The sequence below is a fragment of the Myxine glutinosa genome, chromosome 7, assembly GCF_964187855.1.
Source record: "Myxine glutinosa chromosome 7, kmMyxGlut1.1, whole genome shotgun sequence".
Lineage (NCBI taxonomy): Eukaryota > Metazoa > Chordata > Myxini > Myxiniformes > Myxinidae > Myxine > Myxine glutinosa.
In genome coordinates, this window is record NC_136267.1 from 22,900,137 (window position 1) to 22,921,391 (window position 21,255).

The 21,255-nt window shown below is 42.4% G+C and overlaps 1 protein-coding gene across 1 annotated transcript in view; it reads left to right on the forward strand.

Moving 5' to 3' along the window:
* Positions 1–8,686: 8,686 nt before the first annotated feature.
* Positions 8,687–21,255, forward strand: part of LOC137431049 (tumor necrosis factor-inducible gene 6 protein) — a 29,601-nt gene continuing 17,032 nt past the window's right edge. The window contains exons 1-2 of the mRNA XM_068121928.2: positions 8,687–8,899; positions 12,304–12,441. Of these exons, the coding sequence (XP_067978029.2) occupies positions 8,794–8,899; positions 12,304–12,441 (244 nt within the window). The 5' untranslated portion in view covers positions 8,687–8,793. The remainder of the gene's footprint in view (positions 8,900–12,303; positions 12,442–21,255) is intronic.

Here is a 21,255-nt window from a genome sequence, read left to right on the forward strand (position 1 = left end):
TGCCATGTGTCTTTTTCTCAGGAGTGGCCTCCGTCTGGCCACACTCCCATAAAGCCTAGATTTGTCAAGTGCAGCAGAGACGGTTGTCCTTCCGACAGGTTCTCCCATCTCAGCCAATGTACTCAGGAGTTATGTCAGAGTGGTCATTGTGTTCTTGGTCACCTCCCTGACCAAAGTCCTTCTTGCCAGGTTGCTCAGTTTGGCCGGACAGCCAGCTCTAGGAAGGGTCTGAGTCGTTACAAATTCTTTCCATTTTCAAATGATGGAACTCACTGTGCTCTTGGGAACTTTCAACACTGAAGAAGTTGTTTTATCCTCTTCCCCAGATCTATGCCTCTTCACAATTCTATCTCGGCGTTCTACGTACAGTTCCTTGGACTTCATGGTTTCTGCTCTGCGTTTCTGATCTGACATGCACTGTCAACTGTGGGACCTTATATAGAAAGTTTTTTTTTTTCTAAATCATGTCCAATCAATTGAATTGGCCACAGGTGGTTTCCAATCAAGTTGAAGAGACATCTCAAGGATGATGAAAGGAAATTGGATGCACCTCAGCTCAATTTGGAGTGTCATAGCAAAGGGAATTGAATTCCCTATTGACTCAAGACGTTTCAGCTTTTCATTTTGAATTAAATTCCACTTTGCCATTATGGGTTACTAGCAGAAGTACCCGGCATTGCTGGGTGGGGGAGGGGAGGGGAGGGGAGGGAACGGGGGGGAGGGGAGGAGAGGGGGGGAGGGAGAAAGAGGGGGGGGAGGGGAGAAGAGGGGGGAGGGGAGGGGGGGAGGGGAGGAAAGGGGGGGAGGGGGAGGGGAGGAGAGGGGGGGAGGGGAGGAGAGGGGGGGAGGGGAGGAGAGGGGGGGAGGGGAGGAAAGGGTGGGAGGGGGGAGGAGGGGGAGGGGGAGGGGAGAAGGGGTAGGGGGAAAAGGGAGGGGGAAAATGGAGGGGGAGGGGGAAAGGGAGGGGGAGGGGGAAAGGGAGGAGGAGGAGGGAGGGGGAGGGTGAGGGGAGAAGGGGAGGGGTGAGGGGAGAAGGGGAGGGGGTAGGGTGGAGGGGGAAGGGAGGAGGAGGAGGGAGGGGGAGGGTGAGGGGAGAAGGGGAGGGGTGAGGGGAGAAGGGGAGGGGGTAGGGTGGAGGGGGAAGGGAGGGGGAGGGGGGAGGGGGAAGGGGAGGGCCAGTCAACAATGACGTTGCAGTTCTCATGGTTGGAAAGCAGCACAACAATCGCGACATCGTCCTGCATCTTCGCAACAGCACGAAGCGGATTTTGGAGACTCACCGATCCTGTGACGCCATCCAGTACCGGCGTTGCCGGGCGGGGAAGGGAGACCCGTACATTACACACATTACAACATTACACACACACAAACTGTGTTTTATGTTCAATGGTCTGGCGGTGGGGATGGAACATCACGTGATCGCTCTGAGCGAATCAGCACGCTGCTCTGCCACCAGGTCAGATTCCGTGTATAATATTCCTCGCTGAAATGCGCTGAGGTAAATATGAATAAAAAATATGGATCTCGTCAAATATTTTTAGGTCGGCCATGTCCTTCCCAGGCTCAATGGCCATGTATGTGCCAAATATCAATTACGTGAGCCTCTCCGTTTCGGAGTCTATCGGTAACATTACACACACACAAACTGTGTTTTATATATATAGATGGTCTGGCGGCGGGGATGGAACATCATGTGATCGCTCTGAGCGAATCAGCGCGCTGCTCTGCCACCGCTCAGATTCCGTGTATAATATTCCTCGCTAAAATGCGCTGAGGTAAATCTGAATAAAAAATATGGATCTCGTCAAATATTTTTAGGTCGGCCATGTCCTTCCCAGGCTCAATGGCCATGTCTGTGCCAAATATCAAGTACGTGAGCCTCTCCGTTTAGGAGTCTATCGGTAACATTACACACACACAAACTGTGTTTTATATATAAAGATTATGTGTAGATCAGTGTCCAAAAATAAAAATCTCATTATAATCCATTTTAAATTCAAGCTGCAACATCAAAATGTGAAAAAAGTCAAGGGGTGTGAATACTTTCTGAAGGCACTCTATGATTAATGTAAAATTTCTCTTCATCACAGAACAATAGATGCCAAGAAGCACAAAGAGCAATAATATACTTTCACGCTCAGTGCATTAGCACACAATGGGATTAATGAAACATTTTCATTTACTTAATTTTATTCCACTAATAAAATTAGTTGTTTCATTTCCTTGTCTTTTGCTTAACTGTTTTTCTTCTTTACTTCCCTGCTCTTTTTCTTCTTCTTCATCATTTTTCTTTTGCGAATTTTCTCTCCGCTCTTTTATTGCAATTCCTTAATCATTTGGAGCAACTTCCTTTGGTCTTTCACCTTTTATCTGGTCCCTTTCATCTTTGACATGTGCCTAATAAATGTAAACACTCCTTCCACCTCCATTTAACTATTGATCCAGTTCCTTTGAGCTTTCACCCCTGACCTTTGATGGAGTTCGTTCAGACTTTGACCCATGCACATTTTATTAGCGTCTCTCCACCATTGCATTATTTTGCTCTGATGAAAGCCTAACAGTTGAAAAGTCAGCCACAGCTTGTTCCGACGGTGGTAAACATGCTCATCAACCTTTAGTTGATACCATCCATCTGTCGCAGTCAATCCGACAATCTGTTGCAGAGTTCTCTTCCATCTTGGGATTATTATATCAATGGTTTGCCAAGTCTAAGGCCAGGGTTGGCATTGCTTGGAGTCTCATGTTGCCATCATAATCGTGTTCCCCCTCAATTGATTTTGGGATGACTAGAATGGTAGAATCAGTCCTGATGGAGGTACCCAATCTCAAACAGCAATTATATATAATTCCTCATCAATACTCCATCAACCACTTTCTCTGGGGCATGATGTTCTGAAATCGAGCAATGTTCCCTGACAATATATAGCGGCTTTAATATTCCATGACAGTATAACAATGAATTCATAAGGGCATACATAAAATATTGTTGTGACATTCGCCCCCTCGGCCACAATCAGCCAGCACAAAGTCACATGGAGAAAAAGAGGGATGGGGGTCTGGGGGGGGGGAGGGGGGGGGTTGCCCTTGCTCTGGGATAATTTGGACGGTGGTCTATTGATAAAAAGGCTGCGGCAGACAGCGGCACCACGCGGGAGTATAAATAAATTCATAAATTGGGGTGAACCTTGAGATAACGGAGAGCACAGCAGAATAAAAAATAAAGGATCCAATTATAATTTGGCAGAGATGCCACTTGGTGAGTCCCAGAGGTTAGTAGTTATAAGTGAAGTTCCTCGGTGAACGATTGTCAAAAATATATTTTTTAAAGGGGTTGAGAGATATGGATATACAGGGTGTCACATAAGTCTGGAACCATCTGTTGAATTCAATCTGTCGATTCCGAACTCTCGATGATTCCGAAGTCCTCCTACAAGCAGGATTACCTGGATGCTTTCTTCCTCACTCAGCGCCATCATGGACACCTGCAAAAAACGAAAAAAAATCATGAAAAAAAACATTCTTGAACGAAAAAATAATGAATCTCACTTCATTTGCCCTTATGGGACAGATTGTGTGCGTGTACCGTAAAACTTCGACTATAACGCGCCGCTGCGCATAACGCGCACCCCCAACTTGAACTTTTGTCACGATGTAAAAATCTATCGATCTATATATAATAATCTATAGATCTATATAAACCTCCATTTCAGCACTCAAATGAAAAAAAGACGTAAAACATGTTATTAAATCTGTCAAAAACGGCGAAGTCCATCTCAACCATGACTGTCGGCCACCACAATTACGTGATACTCAAGTTGTTGATAATAATTGACCATATTGTATTATAAAACCCAAGTGTTCTTTCACAGCTTCATTCATTGTTCATAAGATTTACCAGCGACTTCTATTTCCATTAGTTACCCTGCGCTCGCGAAGCGAAAAGCGGGGTTAAACATTCAGTTGTCTACGTGTGCCGTGTGCCGTACGTGTGCCGTGTGCCGTACGTACAGTCACGTGAAAAAGTAAGTACACCCCATGTAAAGTTTTGACTTTTTCAACATATTTCAACATACAGCTATTTGATCTTCATTTCAACAATATTGAAAGATAAAGGTGATATAATATAACAAATATCATGAAACATTTACATTTTGTAGTCCATTGTATAATTTAAATAAACATAAATGCAAATTTCACATGTGGAAAAAGTAAGTACACCCCATGTAAAGTTTTGACTTTTTCAACATATTTCAACATACAGCTATTTGATCTTCATTTCAACAATATTGAAAGATAAAGGTGATATAATATAACAAATATCATGAAACATTTACATTTTGTAGTCCATTGTATAATTTAAATAAACATAAATGCAAATTTCACATGTGGAAAAAGTAAGTCATAATTCATAATTCGACAAGTACAACACTTATCCGATCATTGTGATTTTTTTTTTCTCAGCAACTATTGGTCTGATGGGCACGAAATTTTCACCACAGGAGCGCCTCCTCGTGTAGAATATTTTAATGATAATCATGACGTCATCGGGCATGTGGAACAGGCGCCATCTTGGAAAAACCGAAAAATGTTGCACCTCTATATCTCCAAAACCGCTGCATGGAAAAAAATTGAAACATGGCTCATTGTAAAGAACTCCATATGGGGAATAGGTGTTTGTTAACAATGACGTCATTGGTGCCATAATTATGATGTCATAATTAGACAGGGACAATGCGTAGTCTGATCAGTTTGAAATGTATTGAGCGTGATCTATGCAACAATTATATTAGAGAATATAAATTTTCACGTGGTCGGGGTAGCGTTTAGCGGGACGGATAGCAGACGTGAGCCCCCGTTGAGTTGTGTGCAGCAGGGACCGGCGGGGATCGGTGCCGCGGCGGTTTCACAAGGACCGCCGTGCACGATTCGTGCCGGCCCCCGCACTGTATGGTTGGTGCTGTGCCGTGGCGGCAAAGGCAATCGGCGAGGTTCAAGGGGAGGTCGGAGATTTCGGAGATGCGCACCCTGGCGGTGGCGGTGCTCCGACCGTAGCCGGTTGGGTCACCGTGTGTGGGATTGCGAGGCCCCGCGCAGGTATGGAGCCCTGCACCTCGGCCCATCCATACCTCCCCCTTTGGATCGAAAACGCCGGACGGACACCACATACAGGAGACCAACCACCCGCATGGATCGCTCAGCCTTTCAAAGCCGAGCTGTGACGATGTACCTCCATAGATGGAGAGGCTCAAAGTGTAGCAGACTGATGGAAGTAGTGTACCCTACGTGGAGGAATGGTAGTTTGACCATTTCTCACACGGACAGGGCCCATGAGCATTAGTTTAGGGGGATGGCAGTGACAGGCACATGGAGGTGCCAGCAATGGTTACCTCCATGGGGCACCGAAGCTAGCCGAGGGAGGGCTAGGATAATGGTAGGGAATTAGCAGACTGCAGGGACAAGATTTAAGTAGTGACACTTGTGGGGACGTAGGTAGATTAGATGGTTGATAATGACAAAGGGAGTGCATAGTGTAACGGGACGACGGGGAAGCACGAGTTTTAGGGGAAGTAGTTAGCTAGATGATGCTGTGTGTGTGAGAAATTGTGTGGAAAACAAATGGAATTGTGTTGAGGTGTATGGAAAGAGGTGTGTGAGCACAAAAGGTGTGCGAGAAAAGAGGTGTGTGAAATAAATAGTGTGCAAGATATTTGGTGTGTGGAAGTAGTAGTGTGAATTGACTTGCATGGTGTGCAAGATGGATGGTGTGGAATGAATGGTGTGGAATGCTTGGTGTGGAAAAGAAGGTGTGGAATGCATGGTGCGAAGGAGTGAATGGGGGGAGGTGGAACCCATTCACGGACGCCCGGGGTGGGTAATGTAAAGCCAGGTAGAGGGTATAGGCAAAATTTGTATGGATATTGACACCTGTGGTGCAGGTAGTAGAACGAAGTGCTTTGTAGGGTGCGTGAGTATGTGGAATGGCTGGGCGTGTGGTTTAATTGGTGCATATGGTTATTGGGGCACTCCGCTACTGGTAGTTTGTCGGCCAGGTGAGGCTGCAGGTGGGCTCTGGGAGCCGGGTAGCTGTAGTGTTGAGTGGGGCCCGAGGATCCAAAGGAAGGACCCGGGTTGCCCAATGCCAAGGTGGGCATCAGGGGGTAAATTGCCAGGAGGGGCCTTCCCCCCCCCCTTGTTATAACTTTGCTGCACCTGTGCAGCACTTTGCTGCCACAAACACTTTGCTGCACCTTACACACTCATGGACCGGACCACAAGCTTTGTGGGCTTGCACCTCTGCTGTGCAGCACTTTGCTGCAACATCACCTTGCATCTTCGGACCACTTGTTTTGAGTGGCATTAATGTCATGCAGTCGGACCACATAAGTTTGGCCCTGCCTGGCAACGAAATGAAATAAAAGCATTTGTTGTGCATTTTTATCATGGTGTTCTAGGGATGAGAAGATTTGTAAGTTTAGGTAGCCCTGAAGATCAAAAATGCCCTGTATGCCGGTCCGGGGGCTAAGCGGTTTGATAGGCACACAGAAGAAGCAAGAAGCAAGATGCAAGCAGCAAGTGTTATGATTTATGAGTGTGTTTTGTGTTTTTGTTGTGCTTTCTCTCCCCTCCAATCTTCTCTTCCAAAAGGACAGGTCCTGGGTCATAGAATTGTAAATAAATTAAGTTTTTGTGCTTGTAAATAAAAAATGCTGTCCACCGGCTATGTGTTTAGTTTGACAAATTCCGGATTTCGGTTAATTGTGGGCGTGATTCTGTTAGGTAGCTACTCAACGCAATAGGAGGGACATATTTAGTGTTTTAAAACTGTCGCATACACGGGTTAGAGTAAATGTTAGGGGGAACCACACCTATATGTCACATGTAAAAGTAAAGTTAATTTTGCATGTCATTCTCCAAACCGGTCGTTTCATTTGTTGATTTCGACACGGGGACGAGTCTGACGAGGGAGGTGGGTAGTGTTGCAGTTCTGTGTTTTTACAAATAAAGGATAATTTCCCCCTCATAGTTAGTCACACTACAACATGTAGCCTCGTTTAAGCTCAGTTATTTCTTAGTAAGTGTAAACGTAGACCTTTCCTATGTGTAGTCTTGCGTTGAGTAGAATAATGAGTTAGGTCTCCTTCCAATGCTTTATGCCGCCTCGATGCTTTGAGTTTTGGCGCAAATTACCACGAGGCCAGCCTGACAAGTCGAGGCAGGCCGAAGGAAGGCGGGACAGGAGAAGTGGGAGTGACCGGTAAGCACGAGCCGCCAATCAGGGCTCGAGGGGAGTGGCTTAACACTGAGGCAAAAGGCGTGGTTTGGAACATTCGACACGGGCCAGGGCGTGGCAATATAACCCTGTGCCCGAAGCCCCCACCTGAGTTGTGAGAGTTGGTTCGGAGCGTAGAGTTGTGAGAAGGGCATGCGCTGGGTTGTGAACAAGTTAAGAGAGTTTTGAGGAGGACCTGCGTTGAGTGATGAGCTTGAGTTATCAGTTCGAAGCGCTGTGTTGAATTAGTAGTTCTGAGGAGAGGTGCGCTGAACCAAGTTATGAGCCGGGGTCCTCTGTTGAATTGAGCTTGAGTCAGATAAGGAATTGAGTTGCGAGAGTGAAAGCGCACTGTTATATTAATCGCACTGTGAAGAACCGCCGAGCTGGGCGAGAGAAGCGCATATTCGCCTACCTGCCTTTGTTTGAGATACGCGCTGCGAGGATCCCTCCCGCCTGCCTGCCTGCCTTCATCGAGGGATGTGCTGTGACCGCAGAGGGCCACGCCGGGCGAGCTGTTCCTGAACAACAAAGCCGGCGCGTTCAGCGCATGAACCATCCTTCCTTCATTCCCCCTGTGAGTGTGAATGGGCCCATTGTCTGGGCTTTAGCTGAGACTGCTTAAGTGCCTGCTCTGTGTCTCTTTGCCTTGTATAGCTGTAAATAAGCCTGTGTTCTTCCTTATATTTGATCGATCCCGTCATTTCCATCTATTGACTAAGCGTGGTACAAATTATATCGCTCTAATCGGGTTCCAATAATAAGGTAACTGCACGGACCACGTGTTACGCCATCCGCTCAGACATACTCAAATTACGGGTGGTTCGTGCGAGACTTGATCCCCGCTTCCGTGGCGGCGTAGGTACTTAGGTACGTGCAAGAATTGTCCTGAAACCCTGTCCTGCGTCTGCCCGGGAGTGGCGACTCAAGTCTCGCGGTTGAGACGACCCAAAAAGAACAAGGGGCTTAATCTCCCCTTGGTAAGGGAACGAGGGTCTCGGCAAAACCGTAACAATATGTATATATGCATATATATTATATTATATTCTATATATAATTATATATATATATATATATATATATATATATATATATATATGTATTATATTATATTATATATATTATTATATATGTATAATGTATATATATTATATTATGTTGTATATATAATTATATATGTATATATGCATATATATTATATTCTAGATATAATTATAGATGTACATATGCATTTTTTATTTATTTTTTATTTTATGTACTTTAATATATCGAGAATATGATGAGAGCAGGAGATATAAAAGTAAAGATTCTGAAGGAAGACAGTTTCGGCGCAAGGAGAGAACAGCAGCACTCGTGTTGTCCGATCATCCATCATGCCATCGATAGCTCCGCATCTGTTTTCCATTAAACGTTCATGACTCACTGGAGTGAAAAGAAAACACGTTCAAGCTGTGGGGATTACGTCCCGACCTCGAAGTGCTCCTCCGACTTCGTTTTGAGCTCGATCAGCGAGCATCGCCGCCATGTCTGAGATCGCTCTGTGTCTCATGGCACTCCTCATCGTCCTCCCTTGTGTGACGCACGGATGGTCTCTCACCGGCGACGTCTGGCGGAACTCCATCCAACTTGGTACGGTCACGCTCTTTGGTCACTAATTTAAAGGCCTTATAATGGAGGATTTTTCAATAATAGAGGATTTCTAGATAATAGAGGCTATTTAGATATTAGAGGATTTTTAGATAATATTGGATTTTTAGATATTAGAGGATTTTTAGATAATAGAGGATTTTTAGATAATAGAGGACTTTTAGATCATAGAGGATTTTTAGATAATATAGGATTTTTAGATATTAGAGGATTTTTAGATAGAGGATTTTTAGACATTAGAGGATTTTTAGATAATATAGGATTGTTAGATAATAGAGGACTTTTAGATCATAGAGGATTTTTAGATAATATAGGATTTTTAGATATTAGGGTATTATTAGATAATCGAGGATTTTTAGATATTAGAGGATTTTTAGATAATATAGGATTTTTAGATATTAGAGGACTTTTAGATAATAGAGGATTTTTAGATATTAGAGGATTTTTCGATATTATAGGATTTTTAGATAATAGAGGATTTTGAGATAATAGAGGCCTTTTAGATCATAGAGGATTTTTCGATAATATAGGATTTTTAGATATTAGAGGATTTTTAGATATTAGAGGATTTTTAGATAATAGAGGATTTTTCGATATTAGAGGATTTTTAGATAATATAGGATTTTTCGATATTAGAGGATTTTTAGATAATAGAGGATTTTTAGATATTAGAGGATTTTTAGATATTAGAGGATTTTTAGATAATATAGGATTTTTAGATATTAGAGGATTTTTAGATAATAGAGGATTTTTAGATATTAGAGGATTTTTAGATAAGAGGATTTTTAGATAATAGAGGACTTTTAGATCACAGAGGATTTTTAGATAATAGAGGATTTTTTAGATAATAGAGGCTATTTAGATATTCTAGGATTTTTAGATATTAGAGGATTTTTAGATAATATAGGATTTTTAGATAATAGAGGATTTTTAGATAATAGAGGATTTCGAGATAATAGAGGTTTTTAGGTAATAGAGGATTTTAGATAATAGAGGATTTCTAGATAATAGAGGATTTTTAGTTATTAGAGTATTTTTTAGATAATAGAGGAATTTTAGATAATAGAGGATTTTTAGATGATGTAGGATTTATAGATGAGAAGATTTTTAGATAATAGAGGATTTTTAAATAAGAGGATTTTTAGATAATAGAGGATTTTTAGATAATAGAGGATTTTAGATAATAGAGGATTTTAGATAATAGAGGTTTTTCGATAATAGAGGATTTCTAGATAATAGAGGATTTTTAGTTATTAGAGTATTTTTTAGATAATAGAGGAATTTTAGATAATAGAGGATTTTTAGATGATGTAGGATTTTTAGATGAGAGGATTTTTAGATCATAGAGGATTTTTAAATAATAGAGGATTTTAGATAATAGAGGATTTTTAGATATTAGAGGGATTTTTAGATAATATAGGATTTTTAGTTATTAGAGTATTTTTAGATAATAGAGGATTTCTAAATAATAGAGGATTTTAGATAATATAGGATTTTTCGATATTAGAGGATTTTTTGATAATAGAGGATTTTTAGATATTAGAGGATTTTTCGATATTAGAGAATTTTTAGATAATAGAGGATTTTGAGATAATAGAGGACTTTTAGATCATAGAGGATTTTTAGATAATAGAGGATTTCTACACAATATAGGATTTTTAGTTATTAGAGGATTTTTAGATAATAGAGGAATTTTAGATAATAGAGGATTTTTAGATCATGTAGGAATTTTAGATAATAGAGGATTTTTAGATAATAGAGGATTTCTAGATAATAGAGGATTTTAGTTATTAGAGGATTTTTAGATAATAGAGGATTTTTAGATAATGGAGGTTTTTTTCTCATATCCAATACTAATGTAATATTGAATATTTATATTATACAAAAATTCTTGTGAGTACCTGTTTCGTAGAACTTTTTTGAACGCTCCTCATATATTATTTAGGCGATGAAGGGGTTCGGTCAGCTTCAGCTTGTTTCTTGTTATTGCTCTTATAGTTCTTAATTGTGGACACTAATATATTAAGGTCTTTCTGACGAACCACTCACCAACATAAATGTTGCGTACCATCTTGGTGACATTTTATATACTCATGTCACTCAAAGCCGAAATCGCAGGAAAAAACTCACAAAACCTTCAAAAAATATCCGTTGAAGAAAATATACACGAACTAGAACAGTGCTCGGACAGGCTTAACGGTTTATGTTTTGAATCCCACTGATAGGCCAGATCTGGATCTGGATCTGAACCAAAATCGTATCAGCCTGTTCTTGGCACCTAACAAACTCATCCACCAGGTTTTGTCATAATCCATCCACAACTTTTTGAAATATCCTGCTATATTTCGTTTTTGGCCCCATCTCTCAATGGTGAAGAATCACTTAAAAGATACCTCGGATCCGGATGCAGATCTTCACCAGAATCGAATCACTGTCTTCTTGTTCACCAAGCTTCATCCCAATCCATCCATAACTTTTGGAAATATCCTGCTCACAGACAAACAGAGGTGAAAACATAACCTCCGTCCATTTATCTTCAGCGTGGCCGAGCTAAAAATTAAGAAAGAAATAGTATCCAGATGGCGGATACGGATCTTCACCAAAATCGAATCGATTTGTTCTTATCAGACAGCTAACCTGTCCACCAAGTGTTGTGCGAATCAGTCCATAACTTTTTGAGATATCCTGCCCACAGACAGACAAACTGACAGGTATTAATGCATAATCATGCCCAAGCGAATGAAGATGGGCTCTCCAGCTTAACGATAATTAATTTTCTCAATTATATGTTAAGAGACCACCATGGGAGAGGAGGTGAAGGACATTTTGGGTATGAGTGAGAGGAAGGGGTCATGTTCAAAACGTCGCCGGTTCACCTTCTCTCCCCATGGTGTTTCGCACACCTGTCTCATCATTTGGTTGGGGAAATTAATTGACGTTATTTTTCTTCCCTCCCTCCTCCTCCTCCCATTCTGACAGAGACCGACTATAGTCTTCATAAAGTTTAGTTCTCCCATAGCCGGCTTAATTCTCATTTACACCTGGGATCAATGGCCTTCACATACCTTTCATGATCCACCTTATTTTAAATAATTGCCAAAAAATAATCCTGTAAAATTCATTTTTTGTAAATTTACCTTTTTTGTAAATTTTTATGGATTTGCAACTTTTTCAGTAGGGGGTACAAGGCGGATGAAGGACTATGCAGGTGAGGATGGTTTCGCATGTCCTAAAAAAAATTTTTTAAACACTACTGCAAACAGAGGGAGCAAACAAAAATGTTTTTTTGAAATTTTCACAGTCTGGATCTGACAAGGTACCAGCTGCAGGTGGAACCACCTCTAGAGTAGCTTTTCATGCTATTTGTCCCTCTTTGTGCGAGACAGAGAATGCGGCTGGCGTGTACCACCGCGAATCACGCCAAGGTAAATACAACCTCACATTCCGAGAAGCGGAAGCAGTGTGCCGGTACGAAGGTGGCTCTCTCGCCACCCCTGAACAGCTGTTGCGGGCACAACAAGCAGGTGAGCGATGATCGTGCGTCTTCGGGCACGGGATGCTGCCAGAATACCAATATGTAGAAACTATTTGGATGATACAAGCATCCATTTATGGTGCAGTGTGCTCAAAAAAATAAGAAAGGCCATGCTACAAATGAAGCTGCACATGTTGAATTCGTAATGTTTGTCTTAATATATGACTGTAAAAATTACCCCATGTTTTTTTTTTTTAAACGGGGGGGGGGGGGGGGGGGAGGGGAGGGGAGGAGGTGGGAGCTGTAATCTAGTTGTCTGTCTGTCTGCCTGTCATGCCATCTCCTCCTAAACGGCTGGGCAGAAGTTCGACCAAACCCGTTAGTTATGCTCACCACATGGTATGAAGGTGCAACAGCAGCTTTTGAGTTAAAAAAATTTATTTCCCATTTTGACCCCTGTAAAAAATTGTAATTTTTAAAATTAAATACATTTTAACCCTCTCGGGTGAGGTCAAATTCCAAAAAAAGCAATTAGGGGCTCATTTTTAAACATCTTTTAATGAAACTTTGTATATGCAATCAACATTGCGGGTTGCATGAAATTTGTAATGATTTTTGGGGATTTTAGCCCTGATTCATGCCTCAGGGGGTGGGGGTCATAGGGGTCAAAACAGTATTTTCACTCAAAATTTGATAATGGCTCATTCCTGTTCGAACCTTTTGCTCTCTTTCAGCTTTGCTTTAGGTGGGAAGCTTGGGGATTTGTGATGACGTGCCATGGACTTCACTCTCATGTATATATACTACTAGCAGGAGTATCCGGCATTGCCAGAGGTGGGGGAGGGTGGGGGGGGGTGGCTTTCACAGGCCCCTCCGTTTTGGGGGAGGAAGGGAAGGAGGAAAAAATTCCCCGTGCAAAGAGTGCTTCATAACCTGTGTTGCACAGGTAAAAAAAGGAAATTGTAATACCCTCTGCCACCTTCACCAGGTGGCGCAACATGGTACACATTTACATAGAGAATTTACGCCCCTCTCCCGGTCACCCACATCCTTGAATGAGGCCGCGGCCCCTGAATGAGCTATAAAAGTGTTTATAGTTGGAGTACCCGGCGTTGCTCAAGCGAAAAAGAAACATTAACATATTTGAAATGAGGGCAGATATAATGGGAAAGCAATTACATCCAAATCAAAATCCATCACAAATGTCAAATCATCATTTTACCTTTTTGTTGAATATATGCAGGTGAATGTGCTGTTCATCACGTTTCTGAGTTAAGTATGATGACGTTTGGGAAGAGGAAGAAGCCTAAACAAAAACTTTGACCGCTGCCGGAATTGCTTTATTATTTGTGTTCAAATGTCTGGTGATTGTTTTGTATTTATTTATGCGAATGTGTACTTGTATAAAGCTGTCATTAATCAAAAAGGCTTCGGCACTATCGAGCGATTTGTTTTTAAAATCCCCCAAAAACGAACTTTCTTTTTTTGGGCTAAAACACTCCCAAGCACTCACTGATGAACCTCTGAAAGTTTGACGAAGGTCCGTTCAGCCATCTCTGAGAAAAATGGCGACACACACACACACACACACACACACACACACACACACGAACAGCTCTCTTATACAGTAGATAGTCATACCTTAGTGTCAAATCACCAACAGACAGTGAATATAATAATAACTGGTGTATTAAAGAATTGGGGCCAAAAACTTTCCCTGCCCAAGCCCACTAGGAGGTAGGAATAATTGGAGCCATTAAAGAAGTAGTTGTCATAGTAGATGTCTTGCAATGCGATTGAGGTTATCAGAGAAAGCAGCAATGGAAATGGAAATGCATTATCGATTCATGTAAAAGATACCTCTTACTCTCCCAGTGCACAAATGAGCCTGGTCTCGTATTTCCTTTCCGAAATGGTATTTGATCTCTCCACCAAAAATGTCATCTACCGGAGATGGCACGGAGGCACTGCACTCGCTTTGAGCCGTCTTCATTTCCGACCTGACTGCTACCTGTTTACCAGGTGCTTTGTAGGTAGGATGTTGCATTGAGTAATACTAATGACTGCCCCACCTGTGTTGCATTCACTTGTAGGCATTAAAGACCCCATGACACATTGTAGAAGAGTAAGCCACTGTGGGCTGCTACCTGCGATGGAGTTGTGACTTGTCCAGGGTAAATTCTCCACTTTGGAAGAGTTCACGACTGGGCCTGGGTGCGCCAATCCACCAAGAGAGTTTACAGGAGTAATACAAATGGACAATGGGCATACTTATTTCGATATAAGTCATCACTAATGAATATGGGTGGCTTCACTGCAGGGGAACATGCAAAAACACAATTTTTGTATAAAAAAAGGACTTTTTTCTTTGGGGTTTAAAAGTGAATAAATGCGTACGATCAATCACTTTTTCTTTCTCTCCATTATCAAGAATGAGGCTCATGGGAGAGCAGTGGCATAGCGGAGAAATTGACAGTGGAATAGCGGCGAAATTGACAGTGGCATAGCGGAGAAATTGACAGTGGCATAGCGGAGAAATTGACAGTGGAATAGTGGAGAAATTGACAGTGGCATAGCGGAGAAATTGACAGTGGCATAGCGGAGAAATTGACAGTGGAATAGTGGAGAAATTGACAGTGGCATAGCGGAGAAATTGACAGTGGCATAGCGGAGAAATTGACAGTGGCATAGCGGAGAAATTGACAGTGGCATAGCGGAGAAATTGACAGTGGCATAGCAGAGAAATTGACAGTGGCATAGCGGAGAAATTGACAGTGGCATAGCAGAGAAATTGACAGTGGAATAGCGGAGAAATTGACAGTGGCATAGCAGAGAAATTGACAGTGGCATAGCGGAGAAATTGACAGTGGCATAGCGGAGAAATTTACAGTGGCATAGCGGAGAAATTGACAGTGGCATAGCGGAGAAACAATTGGACACAACCAGAAAGGGTCTCTTTGGACACAGTCAGCCAGAGAAATTGATCTCTTCTACCCCCGTTAATTCCCCCCAAATCCACTTTTTTTCCTGAAATACCGACTTCTTTCTTTCCTGCAAGTTCTAACAGTGTCCATGTGTTTTATACCTTTACCACCCCCCCCCTCCCCCACCTTCCCATGCCTCCTCCCCCCAAGCCCTCTCCCTCCCACAGACCTCCCGATGTCCCTGTTCTCTGCTGTTGTACTTTTGTGCTTCCCTTTCTCTCCCCATCTTGTCTCCCGCTCTCTTTATCATATGTTTTATGTGGCTTTTTTTTTTTTTTGTGATTGATGTGATTGATGTGATTTCTAGCTCTTACACGAGCCTCGATCTTGTATACACAAAAAACGGAATAATAAACGAACAGGAAAGGAAGAGCGAGAGAGCAAGAAAGAAGGAAATGCTGAAATCAGCAAGTAAGAGATCGGTTGAAAAGGGTTAACAAAGGTAATAAAGAGAGCAGAGGGAGCAATATCTGCGAAGAGGCGGTAAAAACCAGACCACCGATTTGCCTGCGGTGTGAGAGCAGCAGACCTTGTGCTTCAGCCCCATTGGGGGAAATGCCAATAAATGTGGAGAGCCTTATATTCCATAGAATCCAGGAGAAAAAAAGGAGCTAACATAATCAATGAACATTTTATGACTAAATCAGACCATTTACCCAGAATTGATAGAACAAAATTATCAGCATACCTACCCTCCCTATTAAAGCCCCAGTCATACCGGATTTGAGTGGCCACGAATCGCCCCGATCTGACGATTCCCCGCACCAACACGACTTTTCGGCAAGATCGGCTGTAAATTTTCCCACAGTCATACCAAAACACCCCTGCCACGACTCCCATACGATCGCGCCGTGACCGCCGCGCCGACAAAGCCCGATCCTCCAAGTGCGCGGCAAGATCGCCACAAGTCCTAGCCCGTGCCCACACGTCTTCGCCCCGATCCCACTACGACCGCAGTACGCACGCGTACGTGCCCACCCGTCCGAGCCCGACTGCGCGGCGGCCGTCCTTGCCCTATATAAGAACGGCCAAGAATCGCGCCGACCTAACTACGATCTTAAAATTCAGACGACGCTAATTCACGTTATTTTTGTATGTCGTTTATATAAATCATCAACTCCAAGCCTTCCAATGATGCCGCCAGCCAGGAAGAGGGGGAGGAGATCCAGGAAGACGTGCACAATCACGCGGCCGCCGTGACCAGCTTGGATGTGATCGATGTGACCAGCTTGGAATCAGGAGATGAAATGATTTCGCCGCCGGTAGGGTGCATCAAACGCCCTTAGGTTCTTGGATTTTAATGTCTATTCTCTCAAATGTTACACTTGTTGGTAGAAGTATGTATGCAAAAAATAAATGAAATCAGAGGTGGTCCTGGGTGGCCACCGGCCACTTTTATATATTTAGGGCCATTTTCGGGGCCGCACTATGTAAAAATGTTTGATTTTGTTATTTTACACCCAAACCTAGTCATGTTTGGTATCAAATTGAAGGTCTTGATGAGAGGAATACAAATATAACAATTTTATGCAAAAAACGATGGTTTGATAATTAGTTTGTATTTTTACATGAATGAAATCGGAGGTCTAATCGTGGGTCCCATACTAGTAGTCTAATAATATCCTTTATTTTCTTTCAGATGGCAGATAAGAAGACCAGATTAGCAAGTGCCATTTTTGGTCTTGGCAATGCTTTTACAGAAGCAGATGGTACATTGACAGGAGTCCGCCTCCCAACTTGCCGGCAGGTTCTTCGATGCGTGATGTGGTACATCCAGAAAGAAATATGTGAAGGCAAACAAACTCAGCCACTGAAATGGAAATCTGCCAGCATCGTCCTTATCCAGCTGAAAAAATTCTACACTAAAGCAAATATTCCTATGCTTTCAGACCATCAATGCTGCAAACTAATACTTGACCTTCTTAATGACAATAACAAATTGCGTCAAATACCTGTTTCTCGCCGAGAATCTCCAAGCACTTTGGCTAAGTTGCAAACCATGAATGAACGTCTTGATAAGACCTTTGGTGTATGGACAAAAGATGCAATGACAAACATTAAGAATGAGGAAGATAGAGTATTTTTAGAGTCAATGAAATCTGACAGAGTAGCCTCATTTGGTGGTGTTGACAAGAAGAAAGTTGATAAAGATCATAGAAAAGAAAAACGCCTCTTAGCGGAAGCTTCAAGACGAGAACGTCATGAATCATCCAGTGTACAAGAGATGACAATTAGTTCTGTATGCTCTGATGATAGTGACTCTGCAGATAGCTTGGAAGAAACTGAAGAAGAGGCGATTCCAGAGTTTCAAAGGAAGCGTAGTCACCACAGATCAACATATGCAGGTACATCTGCCTTTATTCCTCATGATATTCTGAAAAGACATTCAGTTGTGTCTGTTGCTACTCGACTAAACATAACTCCTGTTCAACAGGTTGCGCTCACCAAAGCTGTAATTCAAGAGGCAGGAGGTGATCCACGTCGTGTGGCCAAGTCGTACTCAACTGCTGATAAGGCTCGACGATCAATAACAAGTGCTATCGCCAAAGATATTCAAGAAAATTGGATCGCCCCAACAGCTGCAACACTTCACTGGGATGGCAAGCAGATACCAACGCTCACAAACAAGAATGTCAAGGAAGAAAGATTGCCAGTGTTGGTTGGGAATGCCACTGATGTAAAGCTACTGGGGGTGGCTAGATATCCTCCTGGAAGTGATAGGTCATCAGGTGACATCATTGCCGAGCACACTTACACGTATCTACATTCATGGAAGTGCAAACAATCAGTTGTCAACTTATGTTTTGACACAACAGCATCAAACACTGGACACGTTACAGCTGCCTGTGTTACCATTCAATCAAAACTGGACCGTGCTCTTCTGTGGTGTGCATGTCGCCATCATGTTGGAGAGGTAATCCTGGATCATGTGTTTGACGTTCTCAAAATTGAGGCATCAAAGTCTCCAGAAGTATCTTTGTTCCAAAAATTCCAGAAGAATTGGGAACGCATATCGCATGCAAAGAATGAAAGTTTAACCAAAATTGACATTTCCATGTACAATGACTATGCACAACAGCTGCTTTTATCCTGCAAAAACAAGGTTTTAAGCACAATCCGCACAAGCGCTTCATACTGTAGGGAAGACTACAAGGAAATGGCACAACTCTGCCAGGTAGTCCTCGATGATGATGTCACAAAACAAGGAACACTCCACAGACCAGGGGCCATGCATAAAGCAAGGTGGATGTCAAAGATTCTTTATTCCATCAAAATATGCCTACTTGAAGAGCAAATTTCTCTACTACCTCGAGGAACTGTAACAACACAACATCAACAGAAAAAACTGAAGGAGTTTGTTGTTTTTGTTGTTTATATTTATTGTGATTGGTGGCTCATATGTCAGTCTGCTTCAAATGCCCCATGGTTTGATTTGTGCTTTTACAAGACTCTGCTCAACTATAAAGCTGTCAACTCAACCATTTCAGTCAGCGCTGTGAAAGCCTTTGATAGACATTTGTGGTATTTAACCCCAGAACTGGTTGTTTTGGCACTGTTCAGCAATGCAATTCCTCAAAAGGATCGTCGTGCCCTTGCAGATGTGTTACTGGCCATACAACCAGATGAAATGCCAAGCACTCCAAAACACAGCTACGGTTCTGGATATGGCAAACCGTCATTTCCAAAAATTACAGAAGCGACAACCCTGGCTGATCTTGTGAACGAGGACTCGTGGTTTACAGTAAACCTTCTTCACCTAGATATGACCTTCCTAACAGAGGATGTTGACACTTGGCAGAACAATGAGCACTTCAAGGCAGCCAAGTCCATTGTGGATGGGCTTAATGTTGTGAATGACCCTGCGGAGAGAGCAGTAAAGCTCGCAACTGATTTTGTCTCAACTGCAAGAAGAGAAGACCACTTCCAAAATCTTCTTCAAGTGGTTGAATGTGACCGCAAAGCGAGGCCAAATTTGCGGAAACGAGCAAAGTTGGAGTAGTGACATTGGCGTTGTGCTTAATACATTTTCAAACTTTTAATCAATGAAAGTACAATACTACAACACTGTACTACAACTTTGTAATATGAAGAACGATTTTGGTTAATTTTACATTGACATGTAAGGTTGTTTTAACTGTTTGATATTAGGCATTTAGTAAAAGTAGGACTTTACTTTTGTATATAGGTATAATGGTTAATTTTACATTATCTTGTAGTTAATTTTACATTATCTTGTAAAGTAGTTTAGCTGTGGCCCTAAATGGCCCTAAATATATAAAAGTGGCCGGTGGCCACCCAGGACCACCTCTGATTTCATCTATTTTTTGCATACATACTTCTACCAACAAGTGTAACATTTGAGGGAATAGACATTAAAATACAACAACTTTTTGAAAATCATGGGGCGTTTGATGCACCCTAGCCGCCGGGGATCGCCTATATATACCCGGTCTTGTGACAGGTCGTACTGGCGCCTACTGGTGCTTACTGCATGCTTACGGCAGTCTTGGCGGAGTCTTGTTAATTCGTGAGAGATCGGCAATGATCGTGAGTCGTCGTACTGCTGCGCGAACGTGGTCGGGACGGATCGGGGCAATTCTTGGAAGATCGTGATGGCAGTCGTACGGCGTCCATGTGAGGATGTACGGCGGTCGTATCAGTGCTTGCTGGATGCGGAGCGAATCGTGGCAGCCAAGTTTCCTGACCGCCGCAAGACACTCCACGACCATTTTCCCGATGCCCACACACGCCCGTACGACACCCTCCAGACAGCAGCAAGAGTTTGAAAAACGCCACGAATCGCCACGATAATTTTGAACAGTTCAAAATTGTCGGGGCGGCTTCCCGTCTCGACCCGAACTGCCAAGTACACCCCCGATCATCCAGGAATCGCCAGGACCCCAATACGATCTGGCCAAGAATGTCGCCCCGATCTTAGGTCGTGGCGATTCGTGGCCTGAAAATGGCCGGTATGACTGGGGCTTAAGATCTCCTAGTGTCCAACCCCAAAGAGGTCTATAACCAATTACGTAAACTTAAATTACAAAAAGAAAGCACTTCTGGAGACCTGTGTGAATAATCTGTAAATTTGCTTATGAATCAAGTTTACCCTTGACCGATGTTTTGAATGCATCATTTGAACAGGAGAAACTTCTGGATCTTTGGAAGTACGCAGAAGTGACTCCCATTCCAAAGTCACAGCAACCCACTTTCTGGGAATCGAGACCAATAGCACGGACGAGCTACTTCACAAAAGTTGCGGAATCATTAATTGCAAAATGGCTTCTTCAGGACATTGCTACAAAAATTTATTCTAATTAGTATGGCAATCAAAGAAAGCTCTAAACTTGTCATTATTTAATAGGAATGCTTCATCAGCTATATGAAAACGCTGATGGTCCAAATTCAATATCCACTGTAGTTCTTACAGATTTTTCAAAAGGCTTTGATGGAATTGATCATAATATTCCAGTTTGTAAACTGATTTACCTTGGAATTCGCCCATTTCCTGGATCATTAACTTTTTAGAACACCGTCAGCAGTGCGTGACATATAAGGGAACCATATGAGACAAGAATATAGTCATGCTGGAGTACCAGAGGGTACAAAATTAGGTCTAATTTTGTTTTTAATAATGATCAATGATGCATGAGGAAAGTCCCATCCCGTATTTTAAATATGTGGACGATATTACCTTTGTTGAAAGTCTAAAAAGGACACAGTCAAAAATGCAGCAATTCTTACTTTCTCTTCAGCATTGGACATCTGATAATAGCATGAAGCTGGATTCTTTAAAATGTTATAAAGCAGCAGCTTCCTTCATAAAGCAGCCAGGACAGCATCAAACACTCTTTATTAACAAAGAGAAAAAGACATAA